Source organism: Cololabis saira, chromosome 11 (genome assembly GCF_033807715.1).
Source record: "Cololabis saira isolate AMF1-May2022 chromosome 11, fColSai1.1, whole genome shotgun sequence".
Lineage (NCBI taxonomy): Eukaryota > Metazoa > Chordata > Actinopteri > Beloniformes > Belonidae > Cololabis > Cololabis saira.
In genome coordinates, this window is record NC_084597.1 from 39,818,695 (window position 1) to 39,845,747 (window position 27,053).

The 27,053-nt window shown below is 37.8% G+C and overlaps 1 protein-coding gene across 7 annotated transcripts in view; it reads right to left on the reverse strand.

Annotated features, from left to right (window-relative positions):
* tjp2a (tight junction protein 2a (zona occludens 2)) overlaps positions 1-26,204 on the reverse strand; it is a 53,577-nt gene extending 27,373 nt beyond the window's left edge. For 2 of the 7 annotated variants that reach the window (XM_061734499.1, XM_061734496.1), the window contains exon 1: positions 2,716-2,978. In XM_061734499.1, coding sequence (XP_061590483.1) covers positions 2,716-2,775 — 60 coding nt within the window. In that variant the 5' untranslated portion in view covers positions 2,776-2,978. Of the gene's footprint in view, positions 1-2,658; positions 2,979-7,902; positions 8,045-11,914; positions 12,312-26,051 lie in introns of those variants that run through there. The other 5 variants (XM_061734498.1, XM_061734493.1, XM_061734491.1 and 2 more) reach the window with 5 other exon arrangements.
* Positions 26,205-27,053: the final 849 nt, after the last annotated feature.

Below are 27,053 nucleotides of genomic sequence, written 5' to 3' on the forward strand. Positions count from 1 at the left end.
AATAGAGAGACCAACTTAGCAAATACCTCAATAAACTTCTTACTGAAATGTTGCAAAGTATTTCATCAACTTCTGTACTTACCATTAATAAGATTACAAGAGGGAGGAGGATATATCTAGATACACGCCTAAACTGATATGAAGGGCTGAAACATTCACATCCTCAGATACAACTGCATTGAAATATGCAATGATGCAGGACAGAGAAAATTAAATGAATATCATCCAGTATTTAATCAGGCCGCAAAGTCAGAGATGGCAGGACAGAGGACATTATTGCATTACTGCCATAACAGCAGGGCACCATTATAAAAGAGACACAAGTCTCAAATGTCTTCACAAAACTGGACTGTATCAGGTCACTTGAGACGATAAGATACCAAGCCTTCAACTAAGTAGTGTCCAGACAAGAGCTGAAACTTTATCCCTCAAAACTGGTTTTAAAAAAAAGGAGTATAAATAAAAACACTTTCCAATTAGATTAATAAACTTTGAAAACTCATGTTAAAAAAAGAGGTGTTTCAACTCAACACCAACTGTTGATGGTATGTTAATGGTCTGCTGGTTTATTAATATCATATTTTACAGATGATAATACAAGTTGAGGCTTTTTTGTAGAGGACGTTTATAAATAACAAATTACAAGTGCCTTTTATTCTTCAGGTGATATTTTGGTTGTTCTCTTTGACTCAAAACTCACTGAAGAGTCAAAAATCAAATGTTACTGGATCCTGACAGAAAACCCTTATGCGAGCCCGCCCCCTGGTGGTAAAACTGCAGCATTACATTGTTTAAGTTGGTGTAAAAAGTAAGTAAATAAATAAAAGCAGTTGCGATGAGACTGCATCTTTTGTCCTGGGATGCTACTGTAACTACTGCTGCTGGCAGAAAGAGATTTACATTAAAAAAAATAATTGATTGATTGAAATCTTTATTTCGAGCATACATTAAAAAAAAAAAAAAAAAAAAAAAAAAAAAAAACAATTACACAAAACAACAACAAAAAAAGAATATAAATAAACAGTCATTAAACTAAAATCAAAGGGAAATAAACCTTCATAATAAAAAAATGGGGGGAAAAAAATGCTGTTTTTGACCAACAAAGGCCATCTAAATGGGGCTGGGTGCAACGTAACGCACAGAAACGAGCATATAATACATTTCAGAACCACTATGAACGATTTTAAAGTACGATATTTAAGAAACAAGTGTATCCAGACTGACCCACCTACGGTGGATGAATGGCTCAGGATCATTTAAGACATTCACGAGATGGAAAGATTGACTTTCTTGCTGCGCCTGAGAGGTGATTTATGCTGCAAGATGGTCAAAATGGACAGCTTTCTTGTTAAGTAAGGGAGTGAGTGGGGATCTGTCTCTCCCCCAGGCTTTTGATAGACTGTGATTTTCTGAATATACTACTATTCTGTCCAAGTTAATTATGATAAGACAATGATATAAATCTTGATGTAACCTACAACACTGACTTATTGAAGACGTGGCAACAACTGTTCTGGTACTGTGACTATTTTATTTGTTATATACCTTGTTGTAAATCAATAAAAAATTTTAAGTATAAAAAAAACAAACAAGTTTATGAAGTGTGAGCGTCTTTATTGTAACTAAAGTGATGATAAAGCTGACGGCAGCAGGTGCGGCAGGATGCAACAGGCTGCTGCTGCTGCTGGGATTCATGGAAACTCCCAGTTTGTCCACTTTAAAACCCTTTAAAAACCACACACACAAAGCTCTGCCGAAAAGGACAAAACGGGACTGTATCAGGTCACTTGAGACAATAAGAAGCCAAGCCTTCAACTAAGTAGTGCCCAGACATCAGCTGAAACTTTATCCCTCAAAACTGGTTTTAAAAAAACTTGAAGCTTTTTTGTAGAGGACGTTTATAAATAACAAATTACTAGTGCCTTTTATTCTTCAGGTGATATTCTGGTTATTCTCTTTGACTCAAAACTCACTGAAGAGTCAAAAACCAAATGTTACTGGATCCTGACAGAAAACCCTTATGCGAGCCCGCCCCCTGGTGGTAAGACTGCAGCATTACATTGTTTAAGTTGGTGTAAAAAGTAAGTAAATAAATAAATAAAAGCAGTTGGGATGAGACTGCATCTTTTGTCCTGGGATGGTACTGTAACTACTGCTGCCGGCAGAAAGAGATTTACATTTAAAAAAATAATTGATTGATTTAAATCTTTATTTCGAGCATACATTAAAAAAAAATAAAAAATAAAAAAAACAATTACACAAAACAACAAAAAATAAGAATATAAATAAACAGTCATTAAAAAAATCAAAGGGAAATAAACCGTCATAATAAAAAAATGGGGGGAAAAATGCTGTTTTTGACCAACAAAGGCCATCTAAATGGGGCTGGGTGTAACGTAACGCACACAAACGAGCATATAAATACATTTCAGAACCACTATGAACGATTTAAAGTACGATACTTAAGAAACAAGTTTATTATGAAGTGTGAGCGTGTTTATTGTAACTAAATGGTAAAGCTGAGGGAGCAGGTGCGGCAGGATGCAACAGGCTGCTGCTGCTGCTGGGATTCATGGAAACTCCCAGTGTGTCCACTTTAAAACCCTCTAAAAACAACACATACAAAAGCTCTGCCGGAAAGGAGAAAAGAAAACCTACTTTCAAAGTGAATCTGTCCTGTTTCCCGGCCATTGTGAGTGGTGGTGGGGTACTCACGGTGAAATACTGAGTGGGGTATCTGCTCAGGGAGAGCAGGCCGCCTCCGTTCACGGGCATCGCTCCGTCCCGGACCGGCACGCAGGAACCACCGCAAACCCGCACAAGTTAAGCCTTTCCGGCCGCAACACACGCCAAGTTGCGAGGAAATCAAGGGATTCCAGAGTGGGGGGAAACAAACATTAAACGGATCCCCCGCCCTCACTTGAAACACGCGTCCTTTTGCTCCCTTAAAACATTAAACATTAGACATCCGGGCAGAAATTAAGCGCCGACTGCTCCCAGCTCCGTCCAGATGAGACCAAGTGACGGAGCGACGGGGGGGGGGGGATGTTTGAGAAAAAACACCACGGAGACGAATTTACTCGAGTAGTGTTTTATATCATGAGCCCACAGTTAATTTAATACACCACCGATGGGATTATCCCTCGTAACAAGGCGGTGACGACGTTATAGACACATTTATAGAGGGCGCTCGTGATTTTAATACCGATTAGATGGATCCGTCCAGAATTGATTTTTAGGCAGCCTGCTGTGTGAGCTACTGAGGCAGACAACAAAACACTCATGTGACAAAACAAAAGAGCCTCCAAGCATTTCTGTCTATTTATGGGTATTATTAATTATGCATTACACACACATACTCACACTCTCACACACACACACACTCACAAAAAAAACACCTGCCTTTCAAGGGCAATAAAAAAAAAAGTTGATTCATTGTGTTGTAAATTATTTAAAGCACTTCTGATTAAATGCATCAGATACCTACAGTAGGGATCAAATACTTTAAACTTCAAATACTTTTATTTCTAAAAGGTGTCAACTGCATTACAGGGATTGCCATGGAAACTAGATGGTCAAAAATATTTAGAAGGGAGAAAATCCAAAGAACTTCCAACAAACATCAAAGCAATATACAGTTCTGGACTGGACGTCTTCAGGCCAGGAGAGCTGTTGCACTATGTTGGAAGAGTATGGATGCTCCGACATTGAGAATGTGGATAAGGGAGATTTCTGGCTGTATTGGACTGGAAAGACTAACGTACATTACTAATGGAAAATGAAAGGACTTTGCTGAACTCTGGGAACCTTATATGAACATTATGACAGATGAAAGTGCAAGATTTGCCTGAAAATAAAATAATATTGTGGAAAATATCTTTCTATCTTTTTTTTTTCCTGTTTAATTTATTTATTTAATTTATTTTATTTTTCCTCCCTGATTGGTTAATTCAATCTATTATTGATATTTAAATTGAAAATGGTGCAAGCTAAGTGTATGTGTGTCTATGTAATGTATGCGTAAATGTTGTTAGTCTGAAAAACTAAAAAACGACAATAAACATATTGTGAAAAAAAAAGAAGAGAGAAAATAAAAGCATGCAGTGATTTGTTACCAGTTAAACACAGGAGATGGACCAGTTAAAGTTCTCTTACTGGGAAAGGTTGCCACAAAGTTGGAGGGGAACCAGAGTCTAAAATGATACAGTAAGTGACACAGCACTACATCAGATGAGAGTATGGGTTTGAAAATATGGTGCTATGTGAAAAACACTGGGTTTCTATAACATGAGCACCTCAACAAAAATTCAAGATGTTTTGATTTGTGTGCCATTCACTTGTAATAAAACTTACTCTAATCTGCTATTTTATTAGTATGCTATTAAACAGGTGTAACAATAGGTTTTCTAAAATACATTTTAAAAAATGATTCAGAGCCGTAAAATTGGCACATTCCACATCAACTAAAAAATGTCAAGCCGGCGTTAAAATAGGCCAACCTTATGTAAAACTGCATAACTGACCTGAATAATTAGCGAGACAAAGTCATTAAAACAATGAAGCTGTCTGGATGTGACATCTCTCTCTGAAAAAGACTATGCACCAGCGACCTATGGCGCATACAGGATGAGGGTTACTCAAAGGAGCCTGGGAAACAGTGAGTCACCCCACTTCATGACTTCATGTGAGAAGAAACTTTTCTTGCGGTTTATACATTCCTTTCGGTTCCATGGATGTTTGTATCACCCACTGATAAGATTATGAAACTTCCTGACAAAAGACCAAAGCCTTAGTGAAAACCACAATTTAGCAAAGTGACATCACAGCTGGGGACGGGGGGTGGGGGTCCAACAAACTCAGCAGCAATGTTTTAAATGCAAGGGTCAGACAGAAACTGTGGCACTCCAGACTATACCATGTCATGACATGAACAGAGGAACTTTGTATGTAGTTTTTAGCCCCTTACACACAGCACTGTTAAGGCCGAACTAGGGCTGGGGATCGATTCAAATGTCAAGAATCGATTCATTTTCCGATTCTTAAGATTCAGAATCGATTATCAAGATTTGATTTGATTCTGATATTGATTTGGGTTAGTGTTATCAAAAATGTTTTTTGAGCTGTTGCATGAATTATATGACTGTAGTTATGCAAAATATTACTACTAGTATTTTGAGATTAAACAGCAAGTATTGCAGCTAATGATGCTGTAAGGACCAATCAGCTCCCAGAATGCTGATAGAACTGCTTTCAGAAACATCGTGTGGCAGAATTACCAAACAGATCCAGGGCAGCAAACAGATGAAATCGGTTTTATTTTTTCCCACATTCTGTCTTTATTTGTTCCATTTTCGGTCTATTTTGGTTTTTAATTTTTGAGCATTTGATTTTTAGCATTTTTTGCAAATGTAACCCCAGGACAGTATATAAAGTAATGAAATATAGACAATTTATGCAATTATAACGGAAAACTTTAATGTTTTCATACCTTTAAACATATTTAAAGGCAAAAACATGGCACCAGCTATTCTCTTGTCCAACAAAACATTCCTTTTTTGGGGATAAACAAAAAAATAACCCAAAAGTTGTAATGTAACGATGAAAAAAATAATAATACATAAATAAATTATAAAAAAAAAAAAAAAAACAGAAAAAAAAAAAAAAAAAAATCGATCTTTAGACATATGAATCGATTTTTAGGAATTAATATGAGAATCGATTTAGAATTGGGAAATCGATTTGAGGGTACACAGGCCTAGGCCGAACAGTTGCAAATTAACCTGAGGTAGAACAGCATGACATTTTTGCAGTCTCTTTTCCAACTTGGCAAGCAGTACAAGGCCAAAATAAAATAAATAAATAAAAAAGGGAGGAGGATTTCTGTGTGTGAGGGTGAGCCAGCATCACTCCTACCAACAGAGCTCCTGACACATGCTGTGTAATCACACACTGCTCTGCAGACTCTCTGACCACCAGCAGAGGCTAAACAAAGATATGTTTTTTTTTCATCTGTAAGCATCAAACATGCTCACTTAATTATGGTTTGAAAACAAATTAATTGATTTAATAAAAAAAGTTAGGTAAAAATAAATAAAATAAATATTTTTACTTCTTTCATTATTGTTCCAGAAAAAAGGTCTATATTGATGGTAATCTTGCAGCTCCTTGGTGCCACATCATGCCATGGACCCAATCTGTTTTACATAGATCAGGGTTAATTTGGCAAATCAAAAAAAGTAAACACATTACTCAGAGTGAAACTGCCATCGAAGTAGCCAGAACTTCAATCCAGCTGATACAGTAACTCTGCACGTTAATGACAACTACCGTACAATGTAGTTGGACAGTGTTTAAGCTTGATGGCAGTGAGCGTGCTGGTCTGCCTGTGACAGTCACGTCCCTCCCAGGGTCAGCTGAGCAGACAGCGCTGCGGTCACTGTTGTGCTGAGATCTGCTGCATTAAGGAAGTTTAGTCATTCAATGACTAAACCGCCTTAACGACAAACAGTGTACAAATCTATTTTTTGGCCATTCAAAACCACAAGAAATCTCTGTACAGCTGTTAAATTCAAATTATAACACACCCTTGCTCCTCACAAGCACCTGTTGGTTTCTTGCTCATATGATACTTTTACTTAATGCTGTTTTCAGACCTGGTAGCTTAGTTATCAGCTCAGGCTCCTCTCGCTCATGCTCAGCATGCCCAATGTTCATCCTCCATATCCTTCGAGAGAAGAGAGCATCATCCAGTTTCATCCCCACCTCAATCCGACTTTTAAACACCTGACCCGTTTTTCCTTTTTCTATAGACCTGTTTTTCTTTTATCCTATGTAACTTTTTCATCCTGTAGCCGATGTGACTGATTTTTGCACTTGCACTTTTGTCCTCCCGCAACGAAGTTCCTAACGGAAAAATAAAGTACTTTGGAGTTTTGGATTTGAGTTTGGTAATAATCATACATGGAATAAAAGTAATCCTTTCCATGCATTAAAGCTTAAATTTACAGAACAGGAAACCTTGTTCTGTATTTATCTTTAGAAAGCGCCAAATTTGGGCTTTTATAGTCTTGTTTAGGACATTTAAAAAAAACTCAAGTTGCTTGGTGGATTTGATTTAGTCCAGTGTGAACACAGTAATCACACTGGGGTGTGGACCATAATAAGCAGATTGAGACCTACAAAATGAGGTTGTCTCAATCCAAGCCATCCGGTGGTCGTCCTTGTGACGTATTGAACCAAAACAGGGTGAAAGCCTAGAAGTACGTGACTTCACCATCACATGAAATGTTGGTCTTCATTTTCAAATTTCCAGCCCCTATTTCTTCTTCTTTGCTTTCCAGTCGGGTAGAATGATAGTTTGCTGCAATATCTGTAAAAACGACTGATGCTCAACATTTTTCAGTGTAAAATAAATAAATAAATAATTATTACTTTTGCCATGTCTAGGCTACATACAGGATGAAAACAAAATCAAAACTTGGAACTGCAAGCAACGGTGCTGCAGAAAAAGAAACTACGCTGCTACCTAGCAGTTTGTGGTTTAATTACAGAGTGACGCAAAACTATAAACGCCAGAGATTGGGAAGGAGCTGTGCATGGCCTACCTGTATGGCTTTGTACAAAGGTTAAAGCAGGCTTTATGTATTCAAGAAACACCAGATCAATGATCAGTAAAAACACGTTTTTTTGTGCCATAAAACACAAAGTACACTGTTATATTCCACATCACAGGTTCTTGCACGGTTTGCAATGACATAGTCAAAATACTACAGGATTCCAAGACTCGATGTGGGATTGGAACCAGAACAAATGAGATGAGGTGGAAAATAACCTTCAATGTGTCTCCAGCTCGACTGCCACACAATCAAACAACAACACATCAACATACAACAAATACCATACCATTGTGATAGCTGAGAAGCTTCTTGAAGAGAGGCGCCGAAGATAAAAGTACTGGGCTTCTCTGGACCAGCAGAACTTGCGGCCCGACTTGAGAAGGTCAGTGCTGGAGCTGGACTGTTCAGCGCAAGGCTGTCCCTGGTCCCTGTGCAAAAGAGAGAAGAAGAATTTTTACCAATATTATGCTGGATGTGTTATGAAAGGAAAATAAATGCAGATAAAAATATTGAGAGAATAGTGTTATAGAACACGCACGCACGCACGCACGCACGCACGCACGCACGCACGCACGCACGCACGCACGCACGCACGCACGCACGCACGCACGCACTAAAAACAGTGAGTATTCTAAAATATGTAAATGTCAGAAGTCATGTTGTCAACTCTTCAGCACAAAGCCTGTGGGGGTTGAAACACGTGGGCATTTACCAGGCAGCGTCTATTTTTAGACAAAATATATATATATAAAAGAACTAGGCTCTTTAAACTTGTTTAAGTTGTTTCATCACTGCACATCAAGCTTGCATCCATGTTTTAAGTCATCTTTTGCTCATTTCATAAGTAGTGCCTGATAAGAGATTATGCACTTTCACAGAGATTAACTATAACAGTCGCTACTGCTTACGATAAATATGTTTAGAAATATGAACCAAATGTTTTAAAAGACTGAAGGATAGGGAAACGACAGCTATAAATGTTAAAAGGAACAAGGCACATGTTTGTCACGCGTGTCTGGATCCAGTTTTAAACCAGATTCAGCCATGATGACCAGACCCCAACCCTGATACTCTAGACCATAATCTCACACAGATACTACAGTATGTAATCTGCAGTCTCTCTCCGACAGCAGCATGCCCGAGCAATAACATGTGCAGACATGATATCCATCAACATGACGTGGCTTTTGTTTTCTCCTCCTCCCAAAATCATGGTACCACAATAGCTAAAACCATCTAAGTGGGTAACAGCTGATACCACAGTGAAGTGCTTCGAGTTAGAAGAAGCAGATTGCTTCAGCGTGACTAAACCATGTGCCTTTTACACTCAGGGCACAAACGTGTATTAAAAAGGGAAAACATGAGGAGGGGCTTGGCATCTCCAGCAATGCCTGACGTGGTTCTTGAACAAACGTGCTGCTCAGCTTTTGCAAGATTTCCTGCCGAATTCCCTGAAAGTTGCAAAGAAACACTTGCTTCTTTCATACAGTTGGGATTCTTGATAATAAATGTGTGGACAGGGGGGTGAACATGAAAGATTTTTTTAATCAAAACAACCTGGTTGTCCACATTTACACAACCAAGCAACACAGACGGATGATTTATTCTATTATTTCTAGTTCTCCTTGTAAAGGTTTTAGTTTGATCTCGGGAGACCTACATTCCTGGGATAAGAAGTATGTGCAGCTGGGATCTCCTTGCAGGGGGGTTATCTTATCCTATGTCCTTCACATCCTTGATGTCATGATGTTTCCCATCCAGGTCAACAAAACGTGGAAGGACACGCAATGTAATTGTTCTTTACTACACAAATGCACCCCGCCTCTGTTGTTGCCCTCATCTACAAAACCTCAGCACTGTCTTATTTTTTTAAATACATAACTCAGGAAAAATCTAACTCCACTGGGATTTACTGGTAGCTATTTATTTATCTGACTATATGGCAGTTTTCTTGAGCACAAAAGGACAGACGGTACAGCATCTCACCTTGTTTAACCCCAGTTAAACATGTTTATGTTTTGGTTTAGTTCTGAACCAAGGTTGAACTCAGCTCACTCAAATTACCGTATTTTCTTGACTATAAATCGCTACTTTTTTCATAGGTTTTGAACCATGCGGCTTATACAAAGGTGCGTCTATTCTGTGGATTTTTCTTTAAAAATCTTTCTTTATAAATGCAAAGAAGAATACGCCACTTCTTCTTTAGCAGATAGAAGTAGGTAGAAGCAGATTTCAAACATATAAATAAATACCGGTTATTTTCTCTTGGTTCTGTCCCGTTTTAATCAGCAAAGTTTCTGCCGTGTTAAAAGAAAGGATCTATTTAGGTACAAACATGTACATCATTTACAGTTCAAAATCGTTCCGTACATGTAGTTAATATCTAATCTAACAACATAAATATCTGCGGCTTGCATATCTTTTTTTTTTTTTTTTTAATAGATCGGATGCGGCTTGTATGCAGGTGCGGCATATAGTCCAGAAAATACGGTTTATTTTTTACCTTGTAAAGTATGATGTGGTACTGGTGTACATGAGGCACTGGAATTCACATCAATTGTGATCAAACAGAAACACACCTACCAAACTAACCAAATATGTAAGAAATTATTCATCTTTTTTCCCCTAATGTAATCTTACTATCACTATCTCTCTATTCAATCAACAAGTCAGTGAAGCGACGCAACCAACGAGCAGGTGATGACGCTCACTTTGATTAACACTTTAAATTCTGACTGAAATCTGAGTTGGGCGGTAATTATTGTGTAATCTAAAGCTTTTTCAGTGCGTTTCAGACATTCATGCAACAATGTCAAGAACATTGGTCTGTGTCAGTAAAACATGTTTTTTTCATTAGATGGATATTGATTTAGGACAAGATAATAATAATGTGCACACAGGCATTGAAATAAGTTTACCTCTTTAATCTCATGAAACATTAGTGTTTCTGTGTTAAGAAAAATAAAAAAAATGTCTCTAATAAATTTGTGAGTTTTAAAGAATCTTAGTCGCACCACCATTATGTTACTTTCACTTGCAATATAATAAAAATAAATCAAAAACACAATTCACTTATATTTATTGCCAATGTGTTTTTTGCTTCCTGAAACTATGTTTCACTACAGAAGCATTGGTTGTTCCTGTAATGGTTCATTTAATATACAAGTTTAAGAGATGGTCATGTACGCTACAATGAAGCAGTCTTGCCATCGAACATGTGGAATCTATTTTTACAAACAATTTTGATATATTGATTTAGAAACACCAGCGTTTCTAAATCTTTTCTGTGTTATTGGTTTTGATGCCATTTTCAATGTTCTGAAAAGAGAAATTCACAAAATTCCAATCACCCTTTCGAATAGTAAAAATCAGCCAAAAAAAACTACAACAAAACAAACAAAACAACAGAAAATCTGTATGACTAGAGCGCTTGTGTTAGTTAACTCAGTGTCTCCCAACCTGGGTCCGGGCCCCCCCTGGGGGGGCGCCTGAGATCTCTGGGGGGGCGCGAAACTTTGTCTGCTTTGAGGATATGTAGTTGTAAAAATTATATTTGCGCATGTTAAATAAATAAAAAATAATAACACACCTAATGGAATATTGTAATCCAAGTCTGTATAAACCCACGTAGTATTTTAAAATGACCAAAATATATTTCTAAGCTATTTAGCAGGATAAAAACTTAATAACTTATTATTATGTCATTATTCAACATTTAATCATACTACTACTCCGACAGGTTGTTAAAGGAAAAATGTTAAAAATGTTTCCGCTCATATTAAAAAGAGATATTTTTCAGAAATTAGTTTTTGTCCTTGCAATTATTTTCTGTGCGTATTTTATACATTGGTGACACAAAATGAAGGTGAGAAAGACAAAGTCATATGTATACAGGGTAAACCAATTAGAAATGTATCAAAAAAACATAATTAATGTTCATTTTTTCAATTAAAGATTTGTAACGAATCACTTTACTCTTTTGGTGCTAGTATGTACGGGTCGGGGGGCCCGGCTGGTTTTAGACACAAGTAGGGGGGGAACAAGGAAAAAAGGTTGGGAACCCCTGAGTTAACTGATGCTTTAAATCACTATTCCAGAGGTACATTTTCACATTTTGCAAAAAGCCATTTGTTCCTTTCCTAAATTATTCAAATGTACTGATGCACTCACCAAATGCACACTCTGCAACATCAGGCTAAGACAGATAAACAAAAAAAACTATCTCTTTTTAGAAAGAGCCACGACATGCACTTCTACGTCCATGCCAAGTCAAACAGTCAACAGTCAGTCAAACTCACCCAGAGGGTCTCCATAGTTTCCTGCCTTGTGGCATCAGCTCCCGTTTGTTCAGGGGCACAACCCCGATCGCTGCTTGCATGATCGTGATGAATTTCTTAAACTTCATCTTTAAATCTCCTCTAACGGCACCACTCACTGCTGATCTCTTTGACGACTGCCATTCTTCAAAAGTCCACAACCAGAAGCAAATTCAGCATCTCACAAATTCTACTCATCTCCTTCTGAACCATCAAGACTCTTCAGTTATCCTTTTCCTTTTGCTCCTCAGTGCATCAGTTTCTCCATGACAACGAGCCACAGATTCAGCATGCAGATCGGCGATGTCCCCATGCTGTGGATACTACAAGACTTGGACCCAAACACACACACAGTCAGACAGATGTCCTTTTGGCTTCTTTGAGCGAGGAAGGATGAAAGCAAAACAAACCGCCACGCTGTTGCCAAGAGGTGGGCTGGCCGAGAGGGGATGACAACACGTCAGTCTTACATAATTCTGGAGCTTCTCCGGGCATTACACTAATGAAAACACAGCTTCTGCCACCATCACCACAGCGGCTGCTGATGCTGCCGTTGTCACGGTTGCAGCTGCTGGGATAATTGTGGTACTAAGCTCTGACAGATCATCCATGTTCCCTGCCCCCTTCTCCTATAATCTCCACCCCCCACCCTCTCCAATACATATAAAAAATATATATTTCAACGCCAACTCATGTACTTCACCCTAATATCCACATTCCTCCGTCAACCAAAATCACCCCTCAATGAAAGACTTTTTATTAGCGTTTGCTGTCTACTAGACAATTATGCAGTATAAATGCCACCTCCAAATTCAGATAATCCATGCAATATACCTTTGTTCACAATTACATCAATGAAAAACAAGCAGTTAAGGATGTTGCTGCAAATGTAGCAATGAAATGAACAGTCACATTAAACATGCAGATGTCTGGAGCTGCACAAAAATCAGAACCAGCGTACCCAGAATTAGACTTAACTCAGCAAGCTGCTACATGTAAAAAAAGGGCAGACTTTCACAATATAAGACTACAAGCCAAGAACTGTTCTGAATTCCCATGACTAAGCTCAGAACATGGACTGCAGTATAAAGTAAAATATATTCATAAAACTGTGCATGCATCTTCATTATTCTGACAGTGTTTTCTCATCAGGTCTTGATATGCTGAATGTTAACATTTTGCAACTGTTTGTGGTTTCAGAACTTTTTATAGTGTAACCCCAACTTGTTCTCGCTGAAAGGTAGTGCATTCCTCCCTTCACAGATGCAAACTGGCAGTGTGTATGACACGCTGCAGCACAGACCAAAATGTCTGTATCTTTTCATTCTGAGTCACCAGATGACAGCCGGTTACAATGTCCCTGAGAGGTTTCAAATAGACAAAAACTACTCTTTGTGGTCTCTTGATGAATTGCCAGCCAATGCAGCTCTGGACGGGATTTGCATTCAAGCAGCTTGGATCTCTGGATTACGGCTCTGGATGGTCGTAGCATGAGAGCTGCTGCAGATTTCACTGAGCAGTACAAATCCCTGGTGGGGGCAGAAAATGCCAGGAGCATAGTTGGGGAGATACAAAAATAACAAGAATCTATTTTTAAACACCAAGACAAAGGAAGAAGAAGACGCTCACCCGGTGTGGCGTCTTTGTAAAATGAGACCAGATTACGTATTGTGTGGGTTGAAATCACCAAAAAGGACCGGACGGTTAAACTGTGAAAAATTCAAATGGCAGCATGACATACATGGGTTTTAACACAATCCAACACCTCTCAGTAATCTCACTGAAATCAGAGCAGAGAGCTAAAGTGTGTAAAATGGTGACACAGTGTGAGGCTCCAGGGTACCTGGAAATGCCTGCACAAACCTGACACTTGGTGAGCAAGTATGAAAGTACATCTAGCAGTTCACAGTTCAGCATTCTTGCATAATCCTTCCACACATATCAAAATGGTTACCTTCTTTTCAAGAGGATATATATACACAATATTTAATGTAACAAAATCCGTTGTTTCTTCATGCTGAGCTTTAAACTAAAGGAGCAGCATTAATATTATAAAGAAAGCTGGACTAATCCGGGTCATGCTCTGACTTAAATTATAGTGAGATATGGATGCTATATATTAAAAAGAAAAGGAGGTCTTCTGTAAGCAGCTTTTGAATGTGAAATTATAATATATATATATATATATATATATATATATATATATATATATATATATATATATATATATATATATATATTAGGGCTGTGCGATTAATCGATTTTAAATCTAAATTTATTTATTAATCACAATCGATGTTAAAAAAAGGAAAAATCGGAAAATCGATTTTCCTTTTTTGCAGCTGGCTGCATTACCGACAGAGCCCGTCTAGTCATTTTTGTTTGGTCAAGAAAATTGTAAATGTTGTCACTTTACTAAACTCAAGGAGGATTTACAGTATTTTTCAATTGCACTTCATTCCCAATAGGGACATTTGTTTGCTATTTGTCTTTAAAAATAAAGATAAAATATTTGAAACAATTTATTCCATTGTCTTTTGTAGTTTTACCAAATAAATCGAAATCGAAAATCGGGTTTTCAGAGAGAAAAAAAAAAAAAAAAAAAAAAAATCGGGATTTTATTTTTGCCCAAAATCGCCCAGCCCTAATATATATATATATATATATATATATATATATATATATATATATATATATATGTTTGTAATACAATTCTACTTCAATACTGTTGTTTGAACAGAAGCTGACTGCAAAGCATATTTAGCCTTTTATGTCTTATTATTTTGGTTTGGCCTTCTGTAAATATATTGTTATTAGCCAAAGGTCAGTCTGTTCCTCCAGCTGAGATTTCCTAGTCGTCATCCTTATAAAATTGTTACAATGCAGTTTTGTAAACCTTGTATGAAGGATCTATTTACAGTCAACGTTGCAGCAGCTCGTGTTTGTAGCAACACTGGCTCAAATGACTGCACAGAAAGGCAAATGTAATACTGGGTTCAGTCATTTAATATAGTTTCCAACAGCAGCCTGAAAACCAGACCGATGAAATAAGCAAATGTGAGAGACTGAAGATTCAGCAGCTGGAAGTGTTTTCAGTTTGTTGGGAGGTACTGGAGATGAAAAGAGAGAAAAACAAAATCCAAACTAAGTCATTATTTAATCAGGACCGCATAGCTCACTACTGTGGCATAGTGATACTGCAGGCCTCTGCTGGATCGGCACACTTTTCACAAACTTATTTAACCAACGAAACTGTGTTGCTGCCAAATTCTGCTTTAGTTCTAACTTGACAACATAAAATCTGATGAAACGCACAGTTGAGACCCACTATACTCAGTTGATTAAATAGCCAAAAACAGACATTTAATGATATCAAATAATATTATACAGAATACCTTGAAGCGCACACATTTGTACTTTCAACAACAAAAGCTGATAATGAAAACAATTGTTAAAAGCAGCCCATTCATCAACTCAAATGTATATTTTCTGCTACTGCTACTGCTGCTTAGGGCTGGGCGATATATTGAGATTTTAATATATAACGATATATTTTCAAATGCGATATGGTACGAGACAATATCGTTTATATCGATTTAAATTATTATTTTTTTTTTTATGATTTTGATATAGCTTATTTTGTGACAAATTGACTTGAATGTTTTATTTGAGATTTGCACAAATGTTTTGTTATTTGCACAACTGTCAAAATCAGTGGAAAAGTCTGCCTGTTACTGTCTACATTGTATTAATTGCACAGTGTATTTTAATTTAATTGTTATGCAGGAAAGGGATATTTGTTTTATTTTATTCAAGAAGCATTTTTATTCTATATATGCAGGCAGTTTATTTTTATTTCATTTGTTTTATACATTTTGATATTGTGCAGACCTCTGTTAATAAAGGTACCTGTGTGACATTTGGCACGAGGCTTTGTATTAAAACTGACTGTTTTTTTAAGGGTTTTTCTCAGAAAAAATGAAGCTAACAGAAATGCTATGCTATAATGCTTTGGGGGAAACCCCAATTATGGCACAGAAAAAATATCGATATATATCGAGTATCGCCATTCAGCTAGAAAATATCGAGATATGACTTTTGGTCCATATCGCCCAGCCCTACTGCTGCTTTCTAAAGTTTTGCTTCTTGTTTATTCATTTTGGGAATCTTGTCTTTATTTTTAACTAGTAAGGCAGAGAGGACACTCAATTAGCAAAGACCACCAACTTATTTTCTGGGGTTAAAATGTGATTTCCAAATCAGGAGTCTCACGTTTCAACACATCAACTCACCACAAATGTTTGATGACATAAGAAGATTTTTAATTTAGACAAACCATGATATTTTCCTCTTTGAATTTTACTTCCAAAGACATATGTTTTGAAGGAGTATTCTAATTTTAAAAAGAATTAAAAAAAATAAGGCTGATCTTAACACGATAGCTGTAATGGTACTATAAAAGAATTACATTTTACATTTAAAGTCATCAATTTTAACCCATTTTTAATGGCTTAATCCTATCACATATCTCTGAGTGTAGCAGAAGTTTACCGGAGTTGAACTCTGCAAGAGAACTGGATCAGATGTGCTGCTTAGCGCTTTTACTTCTAAACAAGTCAAAGATGATCAATTATGCAAGATGAAGGAGTGTGACGCACACTTGCAGCTACTTCCTTTGCCACAGTCCATTTTGACTTTTTAATCAACTCAAAAAAAGTCCTTCTTATTTAACAGGGTAAGTAAATGTGACCGGAGGAGTTTGGTATCCTTAATGCTTTTACATAAGCAGTTTGTTTCTCTGGCTCTTGTCACTTCGCCACGTGACGTAGTAACGCTGTAGTGCTGCATTATCAAGGCCCAAGGTCATTATGCAATATCCAAATGCAATGCATGTGCAGGCCAGATGGAGGGACACATGCCAACCGCAAATCTGTGATGGAGAGTGCAGAGATTGACAGGGCGGAGAACCAGCGTACTCATGCTGTTCACAGGTGTAATCTGGATCGCCACAGAACATGAGGTGACCTGCATGAAGGGGAATCACGAAGCAGAACAACAGCTGCCACTTGTAATAAAGCCAGTTCCCCTTGCCGACCTTCCTTTTCAGCGATGAAACGTGTGGGGTTAAGGATTAAAAGAACAGTTCAGCATCAACATTCAATGATAACCATTAAAATTCAGTCTTGCTCATACCAGGCCAACACACGTCTTCTTTCACAATCATTTATCTTTTATCAGCGAGGAAAGGCCCCGGCGTTATTAATAAAGAGGTGTGTGTGACACTTTTTGTCATTTTTCCATCAAAAGTAGCATTTTTTTCTTTTTTTTACTTGGCTTTGTACTGGATTATTTTTTTTTTTTCATTAAAATGACGATCTAAGTCTACAGATCGATTTCAATTTTTGTTTTTTTTCATCATTACATTACAACTTTTGGTACTTTTTGTTTATGCCCAAAAAAGGAATATTTTGTTGGACACGAGAATAACTGGTGCCATGTTTTTGCCTTTAAATATGTTTAAAGGAAGTTTTCAGTTATAATTGCATAAATTGTCTATATTTCTTTGCTTTATATACTGTCTTGGGGTTACATTTGCATAAATGTTAAAAACCAAAATTCTCATAAATGGGGAAAAAATTAAAATGATTTATTTCGTCCTCTGTTTGCTCCCTGGATCTGTTTGATAATTCTGACCCACACAATGTTTCTGAAAGCAGTTCTATCAGCATTCTGGGAGCTGATTGGTCCTTACAGCATCATTAGCTGCCAATACTTGCTGTTAAATCTCAATATAATACTAGTATTAATATGTTGCATAACTAGACAGTCATATAATTCATGCAACAGCAGAACAGCAGAAAAACAGTTTTATTAACAGTAACCCAAATCAATATCGGATCAAATCGGATCGTGATAATCGATTCTGAATCTTAAGAATCGGAATCGAATCGATTCTTGATATTTGAATCGATCCCCAGCCCTAATTAAGTCATGTCCCCCTGCCAGAACTAGCTTGATTCAGGTGGGGGCAACAATCACAGAACCATTACCTCCCATGGGGACAAGCCTATGACAACATGAAGGGGGTGGTCTGTAGTGGACATCAGTTACTTAGAGGGACCAGCTTTTGAGATAATTGGACTAGTTTATTATTTTTAACTGAAAAGCAGAAGCTGCCAATCGGCACACACAGGTGTGTCTGTCATCTTCCCGACAGGCTCATACCTTTATCCACCAGTTATTGCCGTCAGTTTTATAGCCTCCATGCAATGCTGTAGTATTTTGTTTTCCAATTAATTCGAAATGAAGCTGATAAATAACTGTACGGAAGAGTATTAGGGCCAGGCAGGAGAAAAATAAAAATAATATTTTAGAGGAGGAAGATTTTTTTTTTTCATTATGCACTTCGAGAAAAAAGTCGAAATGTCGAGAAAAAAGTCGAAATGTCGTGAATAAAGTCAAAATTTCGTGAATAAAGTCGAAATTTTAAAGGAGCTTGAGGCCGGATTGTGGCAAGATTTATGAAAAAAATCAGTATACATTTTAAGTTTTCTAGTAATAATGTCAGATGAAGCGTTCCAAACCCAAAAGAATGAGCCCTCTAGTGTATCTCTCCGTTGCCTTGAACAGGCTGTGTGCTGCAAAATGTGCTGCAATTCGGTCCCGAATTTCCCGCGCTGTCCTGCGGATGTGACGTCACATGACGCTGCATGTGCGTTCTCTATGGAGCTAGAACAGTCTCATAATTCACAAATGCACAGGACAAGTTTTACAAATGCACAGAACGATTTGCAAATACACACACCGTTTCACACGTGCACAGGACAAGTTTTACAAATGCACAGACCGATTTGCAAATACACACACAGTTTCACACGTGCACAGAACAATTCACACGTGCACAGGACAAGATTCACAAATGTATTTTTGATGCACACACAAATATAACCTGATTTACAAATATTTTTTTGTCTGTGAGCTGCGCTGGATTTGTGTGTGAGTTTTGAGACTCCCCTGACGTGACTAGATCCACAAATGGGTTTTTTTTAAACACGAAAGGATCTGCAACCAATCAGATGTCTTCATTTGTTCCAGCCAATCATAAGAGCGCACCCCACGTGGGGGACGATTTACTCTAAACCAATCAGATTAAAGGGGCGGATACACCTGCTGTTTGAACTGCGTTAGCGCTGTTCACATAGAAAAGCGATTAATATTTGGAGTTGGTGCAGTAAAAGATAAATAAACATCAACAGGAGATAAAAGATAAATAAACAGGAAGATAAATAAACAGGATGGAGAGGAGATCACTGTTCTGGTTTTCTTGTGATCCCGGTAAATAAAACAGCGCGATCTGAGATGGTTTGTCGGGCTGTTCAACCAGAGCCGTCAGGAGAGCTCTTAGTCCTGCCGATGCAGCAACTGATGATGAAAAACAGCAGAGATATTTATGTATTTGAACTACAGGTGTCTTTCAGGTAGGGGTGTAACGATACACTAATCTCACGATACGGTACAATACACGATATTGAGGTCACGATAACGATACGATACGATATTATAGCAGTATTTTTTAAAAACCTTGATAGAGGAATATATGACTGGAAAAAAATGTATTTTATTTGAAAGACACAAAATACAAAACAATGCTGTGCGTTTGCCCTATTGTTACAGTTTGTAATGTTTTATAACTGTTTAAGTTTTAAAGAGAAAGCCAGGCCAACCATTTTCCACAAACTGAACTAAAAGTAAATGTCAGGTTTGCATTATGCATCTTCAGTTTCATACAAGTACAAATATTTTGCCACAAAATGAATAGTTTCTCTCATGTATTATTTGACTTTTTTCTTTTCCAGAAATTTAACAACTAAAATTGAATAAATAAATACAAGTAAATAAATACATACAATTTTACATCATAAAAAAGATTGATTCATGCTCACCTTATAAGTGTAAGAGGAGATTTATTTTTGTTAAGAAGGTTATTTTGGTAATTCAGGGTTCATTATTTTATAAATATATTCTTTATATTCTGTAAATCAGGGACTATAATGACACTAGTCAGTATATCAGTTGTTAGTATGTTTTAGATTGGGCGAAGTGATACAGCACTAGGTGTTGTGTTGATGTTCTGAAATCCTACGCTGTTGAGCAGACATTGAAGTACACGCAAACTCACGCAGAAGTTGTCCCGTGTTTATCCTACTCACGACCCCAAAAAGGTTTAATTTAATAAGGTAAGGCTTAACTCTACACCAGCCTTACAAAAGTAAAGGTTCAGAGCTCAAAACAGGACCGCAAAACGGGACTACTTTCTTCTGAGCGGAGTAAGATTTTGGTCCGCGCGGTCGCGGCTGCGGCCGCGGTCTGATGCGCGTTTCTAGTCAACACAATAGATTAATATTAATAACCCAATATCGCGATACAGGTTGTCACCTCCACGACACGTATTGTGACGTTTTTGTATCGCAAAATTTCGTGGCACGATATATTGTTACACCCCTACTTTCAGGAGAACGAGCCTGTTGATGGGGTGAATATTGCTGCAGTCGTGTTCTGGCTCTGTCCACTAGCGGCGCTGGTCCCGGTCAGACCAGCTGACCAGTGACCAGACACGGAGGTCAGAAACAAGCAGCTGTTATCCTCACATTTATGATGTGACATTGTCACCACACAGAGACAAACATGTGTCAAAACAGCGGCGGCAGATCAACACATTCCCGGTGCACATTCATGCTCATGGGAAGATGCAGCCGTGATGATGCTGGTCGGGGTTTAGTCCACCGATCATCAAACATCTGAGCTGGATACAGAGGTTCTTCGGTTATCAGTCGACTGATACCGACTTTACTCCAGATATTTCAGTAAATTAATCTCCTGACATGCGCTGCTGCTCCACCTGCGCTGCAGCTCGTCCCCGTCAGGCAGCGCAGCCTCTGCTGCGTCTGTCTGGTTCTGAGCTGAATCAGCGGGACAGTAATACTTCGTGAAACCAAACAGAGCAAATATATAAAAATCTCCGCTGTTTCTCATCATCAGTTGCTGCATCGGCAGGACTAAGAGCTCTCCCGACGGCTCTGGTTGAACAGCCCCACAAACCATCTCCAATCGCGCTGTTTTATTTACCGGGATCACAAGAAAAGCAGCAGTGATCTCCTCTCCATCCTGTTTATTTATATTTTATCTCCTGTAACTGTGTTTTATCTTTACTCCACTAACTTGAAATATTAATCACTTTTCTCAGTGAACGCAGTTCAAACAGCAGGTGTATCCGCCCCTTTAATCTGATTGGTTGCAGATCCTTCCGTGTTAAAAAAAACCCATTTGTGGATCTAGTCACCTCAGGGGAGTCTCAAAACTCACACACAAATCCAGCGCAGCTCACAGACAAAAAAATATTTGTAAATCAGGTTATATTTGTGTGTGCATCAAAAATACATTTATGAATCTTGTCCTGTGCACGTGTGAATTGTTCTGTGCACGTGTGAAACGGTGTGTGTATTTGCAAATCGGTCCGTGCATTTGTAAAACTTGTCCTGTGCATTTGTGAATTATGAGACTGTTCTAGCTCCATAGTTCTCCCCTTTCTCCCGTGCCGGCTTCGCTGTTGGCTGCAGTACCCCCGACGGCCGTCGTGGTGAAGGGCGGCGCTAGAGAGTCTCATTTCTTAAAAGGAGCCTCAAGCTCCTTTAAGAAAAAAGTCGAAATGTTGAGAAAAAAGTCAAAAGTCGAGATTATTGTTGAAGTAAAATTCCGAGAAAAAAGTCGAAATGTTGAGAAAAAAGGCGAAATTGCAACTTTATTCAGGTAATTTCGACTTTAATCTCGACTTTTCGGCTTTTTTCTCAACATTGACTTTTTTCTCGAAGTGCAAAATAAAAAAAATCTTCCACTCTCAAATTTATTTTCTCTTGCCTGGCCCTGATACTCTTCCGTATATCCGTCACTACTGAAAATTTAAATTTAATTTTTCTGCTGCACTCAAGCGCATGTATTCTGTTTGTCTTTTGAAGAAAAATTAAGTCATTTTTTGCAATATATGTAATCAGATATCAAGCTTTTCTTTTAAGCCTGGGAGATTTGTATACCTTAAAGAATGAATAAAATTCAAGTCTGAAGTGATGCAGCATGAGGAAGAGTGATCAAGCTGGGACACATTAAGAAAGAAGGCTCTGAAAAGGAGCTTTGACGGGGAAAGAGATCCGACCGATATCAAATTTTTAAAAGCCATGTATACACTTTGGCCGGGCTGTAGTCGAACCGAACTGAAGCTCTTGAGACCGAGCTGTTAGTGCCAGATAATGCGTCCTGATTCGAGTTATTCCGGCATGTATAAGCAACCCGCGCTTAGTCGAGCTAGTGACGGCCCGGGACTCTCCCTTCCAGAAGTGACGACACTGCGAAAGCCAGAATATCAACACAGTAGGAGAAGAAGAAGACGAACAACAAAGAACTAACCGGAAGAACGCCAACGCAAAAGTGCGTGTGGTACCACCTATTATCACGGATCGAATGCACTTCACTCAATAATCGATTGTCTTCTCACGCATGTATAGGCTACTTGGATTTCTCTGAACCTCCAGTTTAATCCTTAGCTAGATTGTTGCCAATAGCTTGATTTAGATGTGCATGTAACCGTCTGACAGGGACCATTCAAAACGAGCTGGTTGCTTACTAGTGGATTATCATGCAGGACCAACAAAAAACATATAAAAAAGGACCTAATCCCCAATGATCGGCTGGTAGTCTAGGTTACACACAACACTAACTGAGATCAAGCAACGTTTTAAAGTGACATTCCACAGAGAGGAAGGATTAATCAAGAGAGAAATAGAAACCTATCAAATAGGCATTTGTATTTTCGGTAGAGAAACAAAGAGTACTGACTCTGTCTGTATCCATGTAGAAAGGAGAATTATGTCACAAAACTGACACAAAAGCGAGAAAACAATGTAACCAGGTCACAATGAGCCCATACGCACATTTCCTTCAGTTGAACAAAAAGAAAACTGAAGTAGTTGTTTTTTGGACAAAAAGCAGTGTGTTTAAGAGGCAACACACAGCTTCAGGTATTACTGATGAGGCCTGAAATGAAGGTGTGCTAATAGACTCAGACAGGAACATTCAGGGACGCATTAAAACAGTTTAAATCAGCCTTTTATCACTTGAACAACACCTACAGAACTGCAGCAATGCTGAAACCCTCATTTCCTTTTAATCAATATTAAAAACTAATTTATACCTGCCTTTGACTGAATTATTCAAACTGTTATGCATTTAAATTCAAATATGTTCATTTCAGTACTACACTAACTTTTCTTTATCCTGCCACTGCACTGTAACTTTACGTATAGGACCTTGAATTGCCTTGTTGCAGAAATGTGCTATACAAATAAACTTGCCTTAACTGACTTCATCAAAATGACAAACACACATTTATACAAGAAATCATAAATAAACTGAATGACAACTGCAAGTTGCATTTAAACCAGGCTTCCTTGAGCACTGGTGCCAAATATTTCAAAAGGAATGCAAGTAAAGGCTGGGGAAAAAAAAGTTACAAGATTATGTAATTTGCTTACCGTAATACAAAATTCATGAAAAAACACCACATGTTTGCATTCTGGTTTGTTCAAACCTTGCAAAGTCTGCTCGCCTCCACCTCTGTCACCACATGGTATCAAATAAGTGAATTCCAATAAGACCGTTTTCATCCGAAATACTACGACTTAACAATTACATAATGCCTGAGAAAGCCCGTGTGGTCGATTTCAAAGCATTTTAAGACGGCTTCCCTGCTCTTATCCAGCCGTCCATCCATTTTCTATACCTGCTTCATCCCATTAAGTGAAGCTAGAGTCTATCCCAGCTTTGTGCTCATCATAAAATCCTTATTTCATAATCAGTACCATCTGCGACTACCATCCACACAAGATAAATATATTTTTCCTGCAAATTTGAACATATATACTTCAGAAAAACACTCAAAAATAAATTACACTCAAAAATCCTAAGTATGATTGTAGTTTTAAGATGACAAAATTCAAAATATCTAAGCTCAACTCTTAGATGCATTCATGTCCATGCATTCTTAACAGGATATTCACTACAGATTATATTAAAAAAACAGAAGGATATGGCTTTATCTTACAAAGTTTTATAGCAATTCAAATATAAAAAAAAATTTAAGCCAGCACTTACAAATGTGATGCAAAGAGGTTATCACTTTTAGAAAGGCAGCTCATATTCATCAACATGTGGATACAAAATATGTGGCTTCTCGTTTGTATAAATATTATTAAACTTTACTTTCCTTCCTCAATATGGCCACATATAGAAAAGCCACACGATTCTACAAACTGATTTGAAAATCTCTTCTGCTCAATAACCAGCAGATATAAACTTCCACACCCAGTGAGAGTGGAGTTACTCTTTCAGGAGCTGACCCTATCACTCGGCTTTGCCCGTTCTCACTGCTGGACATGAGGGTTCAGCCCTTCAACACTGCAGCGTAGTGAATATGGGACACGATCCGTGAGATCAATTCCACATATCACAGTCGGATTTATTTTACTTATTAGTTTAGTGCAGCTGGCTAGGGAAAACAAAGTTTACAATCAAAAAACACACTATAGAAAAATCCAAACCTTACTTAAAGCGACACTACGTAACTTTTCCACCTTAATCTAATATTTCCAGAGTCATTGTGATGGTACATCAACTTCCAACAGGTTTAATGAACCTCTGTCATGGTCTGAGGGGTCTGTATCGCCTTCACTGGCACTATGTAACTTTGAGGAGCATGGTAGGAGCCCTTCCACACTACTGGTAAAGCACTACTGCTTTTGTCCAAAGGAGACGCCAAACTCAACAAAAGCTGAAAGTTACATTGTGCTGCTTTAACATTCCAAATATACATTTTAATTATTTACTTTCAATTTAATTATCTTTCCTGCTGTTGTAACACAAACATACGGAAGAGTATTAGGGCCATGCAGGAGAAAAAATACTTGAGAGGGGAAGATTTTTTTTTATTGTGCACTTCACGAAAAAAAGTCGAAATGTCGAGATTAATGTTGAAATGCAATTTCGAGAAAAAAGTCGAAATGTCGAGAAAAAAGTCGAAATGTCGAGAAAAAAGTTGAAATGTCGAGATTAATGTTGAAATACAGTTTCGAGAAAAAAGTCGAAATGTCGAGAATAATGTTGAAATACAATTTCGAGAAAAAAGTCGACATTTCGCCTTTTTTCTCAAAATTTCAACTTTATTCATGAAATTTTGACTTTTTTCCCAACATTTCCACTTTTTTCTCGACATTTCCACTTTTTTCTCGAAATTGTACTTCAACATTAATCTCGACATTTCGACTTTTTTTTTTCGACAATTCGACAATTCGACTTTTTTCTCGAAGTGCATAATGAAAAAAAAAAAAACCTCCTCTCCAATATTATTTTTATTTTTCTTCTGCCTGGCCCTAATACTCTTCCGTACAAACATGTCTCTGTGAGACAAATAAAGGAATTCTTATCTTATCTTATCAAGACAGGTAGGCCTATTGACTTGATGTCCGTGTGGGAACTCTTATGGGTATAGTAAATGACGTTCTTTTACATCCACTTTATGAGACTTTTCTTTCGGATTTTGCCCTTAAATGCATTGAAAACATTGACAACTGGGTGTGGAGTCTGAATGCACAGTGTTACTGTGAGACAGACTCGCTACAATATTACACAATCAAATCAAAAGGAGAAAGAAAAGGGCTGTAGGAGGGACAGTTCAGCAAATATACTTCATTTTATTGTATAAAATGCTGTTTTCAAAGATGAAAACAGACTAAATTAAGACTACAAGCTTCTGTCTATTCTGTTTTGATAGTGAACAGTGAGCAGGCCTGAGCGCGTCACAGGACGCTTTTGACGGCTGGGAACCATACACCAAAAATGTGAACTTGTATATTACTTATATAAAAGTACTACAACGTGTGTGGTTCGTTACTCAAATGTTGAAAATGAGGCATGAGATCGCAGTTAGCAACGACATGTTGTCTTAATATGGCAGTCCGCACAAAGAAACAGGAGAAAGGTCGTTTTAGACGAACAGCACCAGGCCTATACTCACCAGGTGAAACGGCGAAATTATCCTGTTGTTTTGTGAGTTCAGAAGGCTTTTCCCTCCAACTATATACCTGGATCAGATGAGTGGGAGCGTGGAAAAGTCTGTGGCTCGCACACAACTGTGTGAATGTTTTAGGTAAAGTTCACAGGCGGTTATTTCCTGGTTTGGGCAGGTATGTGGGCGTGGCCTGGACCCTGCAGGTGAGTAGTGAGCTGCACTGCTGCAGCTGGACTGTGTGGTTTCACCCTGAGGTGCGGTAGGAAGTGTCGCTCCGTTGACTCACACACTCTGCAATCCGACCCGTACATTACGTCCGGTTTGATTGATTCAAATCTTTATTTCGAGCATATTAAATAAAAAAGAAAAACAATTACACAAAACATCAGAATAGAATACAAATAAACAGTCATTAAACAAATCAAAGGGAAATAAACCGTCATGCCCGAAAAGGAGTAGGAGGAAGTAAAAAACTTATGAGGCTTTACTTTAGCTTTACTAAAGCTTAACTTTCTCAAAAAAAAATAAATAAATAAATAAATAAATAAATATATATATATATATATATATATATATATATATATATATATATATATATATATATATATATATATATATATATATATATATATATATATATATATATTTTTATATATATATATATATATATATATATATAGCACACCGTGCTGTGTGTGTGTATGTATGTGTATATATATATATATATATATATACACATACATACACACACACAGCACGGTGGCTTAGCACTGTTGCCTCACAGCAAAAAGGTCCCCGGTTCGACTCCGAGGCCCGGCAGGGTCTTTCTGTGTGGAGTTTGCATGTTCTCCCCGTGCTTGCGTGGGTTCTCTCCAGGTACTCCGGCTTCCTCCCACAGTCCAAAAACATGCATATTAGGTTTTATAATATATAATATTCATTGGTGATTCTAAATTGCCCGTAGGTGTGAGTGTGGTTGTGTTTATATGTGGCCCTGTGATGGACTGG